An 8570-nucleotide genomic window follows, 5' to 3' on the forward strand; every position below is an offset into this window, starting at 1 on the left:
AGGAAGGAAGGAAGGAAGGAAGGAAGGAAGGAAGGAAAATGGGAAGGGGAAGGAAGGAAGGAACGAGGGAATGAAAGAAGGAAAAATGAAAAGGAAGGAATAAAAAATTGGAAGGAAGGAAGGAAGGAAGGAAGGAAGGAAGGAAGGAAGGAAGGAAGGAAGGAAGGAAGGAAGGAAGGAAGGAAGGAAGGAAGGTCCAGCTGAACATCTGCAGCCTTCTTGTACCGATCCAGGCTTTCCTAATTTTCCAAAATCCAAAACATTTCCCCAGGCCTGAACAGTGACTGACCGCTTCCTAACCCCACCTTATCTTGAAGGAATCAAAAATTCTACAAAATTCTAAGTTTGGGAACTCTGTTGGTCTTGGACCCTGATAAAGATTTGATTTGATAAAGTTTGGGACCCTCAGACCTCTAACGCGCGGCTGCCCCGGACCCAGTCCGAACCCTGAAATACTCACATCCTGGGCAGCGTTTGGCCTCATTTCTCCCGCCACATAAGCGGACTCTTCCTCGGGGGCAGCTCCCAAGCGGTACCCTCCTCCTGCGAAGGGCTGCAAGGGAGAAAAAAAGAAGAAAAAAAGATGGGGGGCTTGCCCAGTTCTTCTGCACGAAGGCTATTACCAGCCTACATTTAAAGTTCCTCCATCCATCAGAAAGGGTTTTGTTTTGTTTTTAACATAGGGCTAAACGCAGGGGTAGGCAACCTTGGCTCTTTTATGACTGGTGGACTTCAACTCCCAGAATTCCTGAGCCAGCCATGCTGAGGGGAAAGGGAGAGGTTTCCAAGCTGAGCCATGCTGGCTCAGGAATTCTGGGAGTTGAAGTCCGCGAGTCATGAGGGGGCCATAGTTCCCCCACGCTGGCTGAGGAATTCTGGGAGTTGAAGTCCACAAGTCATAAAAGAGCCAAGGTTGCCTACCCCTGTTTTAAATATTTAAATATTTTTTCCTCACGGTCACGTGATCAAAATTCAGGCATTTGGGCAGAGGTAGGCAACCTTGGCTCTTTTATGACTGGTGGACTTCAACTCCCAGAATTCCTCAGCCAGCCACGCTGAGGGGAAAGGGAGAGATTTCCAAGCTGAGCCGTGCTGGCTCAGGAATTCTGGGAGTTGAAGTCCATGAGTCAAAAATGTTATTTGTGTATTTTTACCCGATTGTTAGCCGCCCTGAGTCCGCAAGGAGAAGGGCGGGATATAAATTTAATAAAATAAATAAATAAATAAATAAATAAAGAGCCAAGGTTGCCTACCCCTGGGCTAAGCACTGTTCTTTCAGATCTCCCGGCCTCCAAATTAAGGATTAAGTAACATGAATTCCAAAATACCAGGGATTTGGTACACTTTTCCTAGAAGTACCTTGATTTGTTTTGTTTTTTTTATCCTAACAACCTTCACAGGAGACAGATTGTAGATGAAATACAAAGTCACCAACGCTTCCTATTCCTCTAACTCAGGGGTCTTCAAACTTGGCGACTTTTTAAAGATTTTTATAGATTTCAACTCCCAGAATTCCCCAGATAGCCAATTCCGGCTAGGGAATTCTGGGAGCTGAAGTCCACTTGTTGGGTATGAAATGGGCAAGAAAACAACCAAGTTCAAAACACCATGGTCCTCCTCCTCCTTTCCTCCTCCTCCTCCTCCTCCTCCAATCTTCAACCCCCACTCCCTTCTAGCACTGATGATGTTACCTATTTGGGTGCTGAAACGTCTGCAAGAAAGCCACCAAGCTCAGAGAGCACCAAGGACTCCCACAGACCTCCCCCTCCTCCTCCTCTCTTCTCCTCCTCCTCCACAAACCCACCCCGTTCTAGCACTGATGATGTTTCCTAATTGGGTAATAAAACGTTTCCAAGAAAACGACCCAGCTCAGAGAACACCAAGCATACCACAGCCTTCCTCCTCTTCCCTCCTTCCCTTCTCTTTCTCCTCCATTCTGCAAACCCCACTCCCTTCTAGCACGGATGGCGTTACCTAGCTGGGTCACAGAATGTCTGCCAGGAAACAACCAAGCTCAGAGAACATCAAGGCTTCCACAGAAAGAGAAATGCAGACAAGCGTGCATTAACACCAGACGAACAAACAAGCAGAAAACAATAACCGAATCAAGGAATTATCCGGGGGGGGGGGGGAACCACAGCCCTACCACCGTATATAGAGAACCCCCCCTTCCCTTCTAGCACTGATGACATTACTTCATTGGGCAATGAAATGTCTGCCAGAAAACCACCAAGCTCAGAGAGCACCAAGGACCCCACCGTTCTCCTCCTCCTCCTCCCTTCTAGCACTGATGATGTTCCCTAGTTGGGTTATGAAACATCTGCAAGAAAGCCACCAAGCTCAGAGAGCACCCAGGACCCCACAGTTCTCCTCCTTCTCCTCCTCCCCCCCCTTCTAGCATCATCTAACTCAGGGGTGTTAAACTGCCGGCCCGTGGGCCGGTTTCATCATACCAGAGCTGCGCCCACCCCATTGCCAGCAACGGCGAAAAAGCTCTGATACGTTGCGCGACATCACGTGACGTCGCGATTTTGACATGTCTGATCTAACTGATGATGTGACCTAACTGGGTCATGAAACATCTGCAAGAAAGCCACCAAGCTCAGAGAGCACCAAGAACCCCACAGTTCTCCTCCTCCTCCTCCTCCTCCTCCCCCTTCTAGCATCATCTAACTGATGATGTGACCTAGCTGGGTCAAGAAACATCTGCAAGAAAGCCACCCAGCTCAGAGAGCACCAAGAATCCCACAGTAGTAGTAGTAGTAGTAGTAGTAGTAGTAGTAGTAGTAGTAGTAGTAGTTCTTCTTCTTCTTCTTCTTCTTCTTCTTCTTCTTCTTCTTCTTCTTCTTCTTCTTCTTCTTCTTCTTCTTCTTCTTCTTCTTCTTCTTCTTCTTCTTCCTCTTCTTCTTCTTCCTTCTTCTTCTTCTTCTTCCTCCTCCTCCTCCTCCTCCTCCCCCCCCTTCTAGTATCATCTAACTGATGATGTGACCTAGCTGGGTCAAGAAACATCTGCAAGAAAGCCACCCAGGACCCCCACACTACTACTACTACTACTCCCTCCTCTCTACACCCCCCAGTCCCTTCTAGCACTGATGATGTTACCTAGTTGGATCATGAAACGTCTGCAAGAAAGCCACCCAGCTCAGAGAGCACCCGGACCCCAAACATCCCCTCCCTCTGTGCCACGTTTGATTGAGGGAATCTTTAAGGCCACTTGAAAGCAGATCAGCCCACCCACCCACCCACGCATGCACGCAGAGCTTGACCAAGGCTCTCTGGCTCACCTTTGGCCTGCTGCCTTCCCCGGGGCTCTTAGCTGTCCTGTCGACAGCCACCGCCCCGTGTTCTTTGGCCCCCCGGAACAGGTCCTCCACCAGCTCGTTCGAACTCTTCTTCCTTGGGGGGCCAACAATCTGCTGCCCGCTCCGTTCGGACCCACCAGCATAAAACCTAAACCAAAGTGAAAGAGACTTGAGGATCCCCCGGAGGAGAAAAGTCCTCGCTCGACTTGGGAAGCGTGGGGTGATTGTCTGCCATTGCAAACCGAACCGCTGATGCAGCAGCTGCATTAAGGCTTCTTGGCTGTTTAAAAATGTTTTTTTAAAATTTGGATAGTCGTCTGCATCGTTTGCGGCTGCAAAAATCAAATCAACAAACGAACAAGCAAACAAACCTAGGAGAAAGTTGGAAAGGAAGCAAATTTAAAGATAGTCCTCAACTTACAATGGTTCACTTAGGGACTGTTCGAAGTTACAACACCACTGGGAAAAGGCAGCTATGAGAGCTTTCCACACTTACTTAATAATAACAACAAAAACAAGAGTTGGAAGGGACCTTGGAGGTCATCTAGTCCAACCACCTGCTCAGGCAGGAAACCCTATACCATTTCAGACAAGTGGCTGTCCAGTCTCTTCTTCAAAACTTCCAGTGTTGGAGCATTCACCGCTTCTGGAGGCAGGTTGTTCTCACTGTGAGGAAGTTTCTCCTTAGTTCTAGGTTGCTTCTCTCCTTGGTTAGTTTCCCTCCATTGCGTCTTGTCCTGCCTTCAGGCGCTTTGGAGAACGGGTAGACACACACATACACACACACATACACACACACTCTTCTTTGTGGCAGCCCCTGAGATACTGGAACGCTGCTATCCTGTCCCCCCTCATCCTTCTCTTCATTAAACTGGACATACCCAATTCCAGCAATTCCTTGTATGTTTCGGCTTGCCTGTGATCACGTGATCAAAACTCAGATGCTTGGCAACTGGCATGTACTTATGACAGTTGCAATATCATGGAGTCATGTGATCCTCTTTTGCAAGTGAGTGTCTTGTGATGAGTCATCAGTGAGAGGCTGGGGATGGAGCGCCAAAGAATGGAGGCCTTTGAACTCTGGTGCTGGAGAAGACTCCTGCGAGTCCCCTGGACTGCAAGGTGATCCAACCGGTCAATCCTAGAGGAGATCAACCCTGACTGCTCTTTAGAAGGCCAGATCCTGAAGTGGAAACTCAAGTACTTTGGCCACCTAATGAGAAGGAAGGACTCACTGGAGAAGAGCCTGATGCTGGGAAAGATGGAGGGCAAGAGAAGAAGGGGACGACAGAGAAGGAGGTGGCTGGATGGAGTCACTGAAGCAGGAGGTGTGAGCTTCAATGGACTCCAGAAGATGGTAGAGGACAGGAAGGCCTGGAGGAACGTGGTCCATGGGGTCACGATGGGTCGGACACGACTTCGCAACTAACAACAACATGCAGCTGCCTTCTTCTCCCAGCTGGGTGACCTTGAGGCAGCATCTCTGGGAGACACAGCCGTTACTTCCACTTTCCCTCAAGCATTTCTCCCGCTCCTCTCCAGAGTTCACGGCAGACTGTCACCGCATGATAGCCAAGCATACAAGCAAGCATACGGTGGCCGCCGACAGCCATGTTACGGCCCCTGGACTACATCCTGACTGTCCTTATCCAGTCAGCATGGATCGCTTTTACGCGGAGCGCTGGACTTACAACCCACAGACTTTCCCAATTCCTCCTTCCCATCTGACCAGTCACCAACCTTTGTCCTTCTTCCTCCTCCTCCTCCTCTTCCTGAGCATGGACGAGATCACGGAAGGAGGTCACCCTGTGGTCGCTGGAGAAAAAAAAAAGAAACATCAAATGAGTTGGCTGCCTCCTCCGGTGTGTGATAAGAAGGAGAAGGAGAAGGAGGAGGAGGAGGAGGAGGAGGAGGAGGAGGAGGAGGAGGAGGAGGAGAAGGAGAAGGAGAAGGAGAAGGAGAAGGAGAAGGAGAAGGAGAAGGAGAAGAAGAAGAAGAAGAAGAAGAAGAAGAAGAAGAAGAAGAAGAAGAAGAAGAAGAAGAAGAAGAAGAAGAAGAAGAAGAAGAAGAAGAAGAAGAAGAAGAAGAAGAAGAAGAAGAAGAAGAAGAAGAAGAAGAAGAATTTACTAAACCTATATAATAATAAAGTTGGAAGGGACCTTGGAGGTCATCTAATCCAACCCCCTGCTCAGACAGGAAACCCTATACCATTTCGGACAAATGGCTGTCCAGTCTCTTCTTAAAGACTTCCAGTGTTGGAGCATTCACCGCTTCTGGAGGCAGGTTGTTCCACTGGTTAATTGTTCTAACAGTCAGGAAGTTTCTCCTTAGTTCTAGGTTGCTTTTCTCCTTGATTAGTTTCTATCTGTTGCTTCTTGTCCTGCCTTTGGAGGTGCTTTGGAGAATAGCTTGACTGCCTCTTCTTTGGGGCAGCCCCTCAGATATTGAAAGACAGCTACAATGTCCCTCCTCGTCCTTCTCTTCATTAGACTAGACATACCCAATTCCAGCAACCGTTCCTTGTATGTTTTAGCCTCCAGTCCCCTAATCATCTTTGTTGCTCTTCTCTGCACTCTTTGTAGACTAGAGTCTCAACATCTTTTTTACATCGTGGTGACCAAAAGTGGATGCAGTATTTCCAAGTGTGGCCTTACCAAGGCCTTGTAATGGCCTGACCAGGATGAAAAGGCAAAAGGTCCCAGCACAACAACTAAAGTGTGGTTGTTAACCCAGGAAGTGGACTTGCAACAGCAACCGAAAAGGTTTGGGAGGGCGTCACGTGAAAAATGGAACCGCCTGGAGCAAGATTCGTTATGTTAATACAGAAAATTCTTAAAAGTGACTATAGAAAGAAAACCAGTTTTTTTTGGGGGGGGGGTCTTTTGGGGCTAATGGGCCAAGACCTGGAAAAAAAAAATACGGAACTTTGATGTTATATATATATCCAATTAACTTGGAAGATGTGATTCACTTCCGGTTCCTTTTTCCCGGGCTTTCCTTATTCTCCTCCCCTTTCACTGTTGCCTGATTTAACTATAAAAATACCAGACAGTTCTGCATATTGTCAAAGCAAGAATATACAGTATTTGCCGCGTTGACATTGACAGCAGCAAGATTACTCTACGCTCAGAAATGGAAGACCACATCAATTCCCTCAATGGAGGAAGGGTTGCAAAAAACTGATGGAGCTAGCCGAGACGGCTAAATTGACTGTACGGATTAAAGAAAACAATGCGACTACTTTTATTGCTACGTGGACTTTGTGCTTGAGGTGGGAAACAAAGGAAATTTTGATTTTGGGCTTTCCTGATGATACAGATTTGTGGTTATCGAAATGACTAGTTTATATTCTTTTGTAAAAGTAAAAAGTTGAGGTTTGATGTTGATATTCTATTTTACTGCAGCAAAGAAAGTAGGAAGTCAATGATCTTTTTTTTTCTTTTTTCCCCTTGCTTTCTCCCACTTTTTAATATTCCCTTTCCCCTTCCCTAGCTCTCCTGCTATTTACTTTTGTATTTTCTTTGTATCGTATACTATAAACCAGTGGTGGCAAACCTATGGCAGGGGTGCCAGAGGCGGCATGCAGAGCCCTCTGTGGGTATGTGTGCCGTCGCCCCAGTCCTAGGCCTTCAGCTGGGTTTTATAAAACCTTTTCGCTTTAGGCCTCCGCCGCTGTGTACAAAAAAAAAGGTTCAATCAATCAATTTCAACTTCTCACGGGAAAAAAAATCTTGCAAAGTTGGAATTGATTGATTGAACTTTTTAGTCCCACCTAGTCTGCAATTACCACCGCAGCCACGCCCACCCAATGGGCCACACCCACCTGGCACCCGACGATGCATAAGTGGGTTTTGGGTTGCAGTTTGGGCACTCGGTCTCTAAAAGGTTCGCCATCACTGCTATAAACTAATAAAAAAACAATACTAACGAAAAATGGAACTGCCAATTGCGTTACAGATCCAAATTAACCTTCGCTCTCCGAGCATCCTTTTCCCAGAATGCCCTGGGATTGGGAATTTCTATTTCTTTGAATTCTAGGGATCCCTGCTCTGCTCTCCAAGGCCCACACCCAAAGTTTTTTCCAACAGAGAAGGGAGACCCTGGCACCTTGGACCTAACCCCAATTTTTCACAAAGGCAGAAAGCTGACGGGTCACCTGGCTGCGGTGCCTCTCGTCACGGAACTGGAGGTGGGCTGGGGGAGCGTCATGATGTCTTCGTCGCCACCATCTTCGTAGAAACTAGCCAGGGCAATCTGAAAAGAGGAAGGGCATCGCATGTTAAGAAATGACACCATCGGCCACCTCTGACCGTCCGTCCCAGCAGGTGGAATCATCTTCGGAGAGTCCTCAACTTACAACAGCTCATTTAGGGACTGTCCGAAGTTACGACAAGAATGAAAAAAAGTGGGAAAGAAATTATAAATTGACAATGTCAACTTCTTATAAAGAAAATGTATATACAATGTTTTATAGACGGCACTTGCCACCAGCAAGATTAGCAAGGATGTTTAAAAATATGTCAGATAGACGTTGGAAATGTAAACATAAGTCAGGTGCGTATTCTCATGTTTGGTGGACATGTGACAAAGCAAAGAATTATTGGGAAAAGAGACATACTTGGTTAGAAAAGATGTTGGGAGAATGTGTAGACTTTAAACCTGAACTTTTTTTTTTACTAGGTATAAGGCCAGAAAAGATTAACAAACAAAGCCTATATTTGATTTTACAAGTCATGACAGCGGCAAGAATAATATTTGCGCAAGGTTGGAAAAATGAAGGAATACCACCAGAGGAAGAAATAATTAAAAAAAATATTGGAATGCGCAGAGATGGACAGACTAACTATGAGACTGAAAGAAAAAGAAGAAACAGAATATTATCAAACATGGGACTTAATTTACCAATGGTTAGAGGAAAGAATAAAGGATTAGGAATTAAATATGTATTAGTGAGGTCAAACTCAGACAGCACGTTGGTTGAAAAATTATTATTGTATGTAAAGAAAAATTAATAAAATCTTATTAAAAAAAGAATGAAAAAGGGACTTATGACCGTTTTTCTCCACTTATGATCACTGCAGCGTGGCCCAGGGTCACGTGATCAAAATTCAGATGCTTGGCAACTGGCATGTACTTAGGACGGTTGCAGTATCCGTCTCTCTCTCTCTCTCTCTCTCTCTCTCTCTCTCTCTCTCTCTCTCTCTCTCTCTCTCTCTCTCTCTCTCTCTCTCTCTCTCTCTCTCTCTCTCTCTCTCTCTCTCTCTCTCT

The 8570-nt window shown here is 46.4% G+C and overlaps 1 protein-coding gene across 1 annotated transcript in view; it reads right to left on the reverse strand.

The window, feature by feature from the left end:
• The window catches only part of LOC107299770 (NSFL1 cofactor p47), a 22243-nt gene that overhangs the window by 6751 nt on the left and 6922 nt on the right, over positions 1-8570 (reverse strand). Inside the window, exons 2-5 of the mRNA XM_015829108.1 lie at positions 7459-7556; positions 5043-5117; positions 3285-3450; positions 447-553 (exon numbers count right to left, since the gene is read on the reverse strand). Coding sequence (XP_015684594.1) covers positions 447-553; positions 3285-3450; positions 5043-5117; positions 7459-7556 — 446 coding nt within the window. The remainder of the gene's footprint in view (positions 1-446; positions 554-3284; positions 3451-5042; positions 5118-7458; positions 7557-8570) is intronic.

This window comes from Protobothrops mucrosquamatus, unplaced genomic scaffold, assembly GCF_001527695.2.
Source record: "Protobothrops mucrosquamatus isolate PMUCROS unplaced genomic scaffold, P.Mucros_1.0 scaffold5438, whole genome shotgun sequence".
Lineage (NCBI taxonomy): Eukaryota > Metazoa > Chordata > Lepidosauria > Squamata > Viperidae > Protobothrops > Protobothrops mucrosquamatus.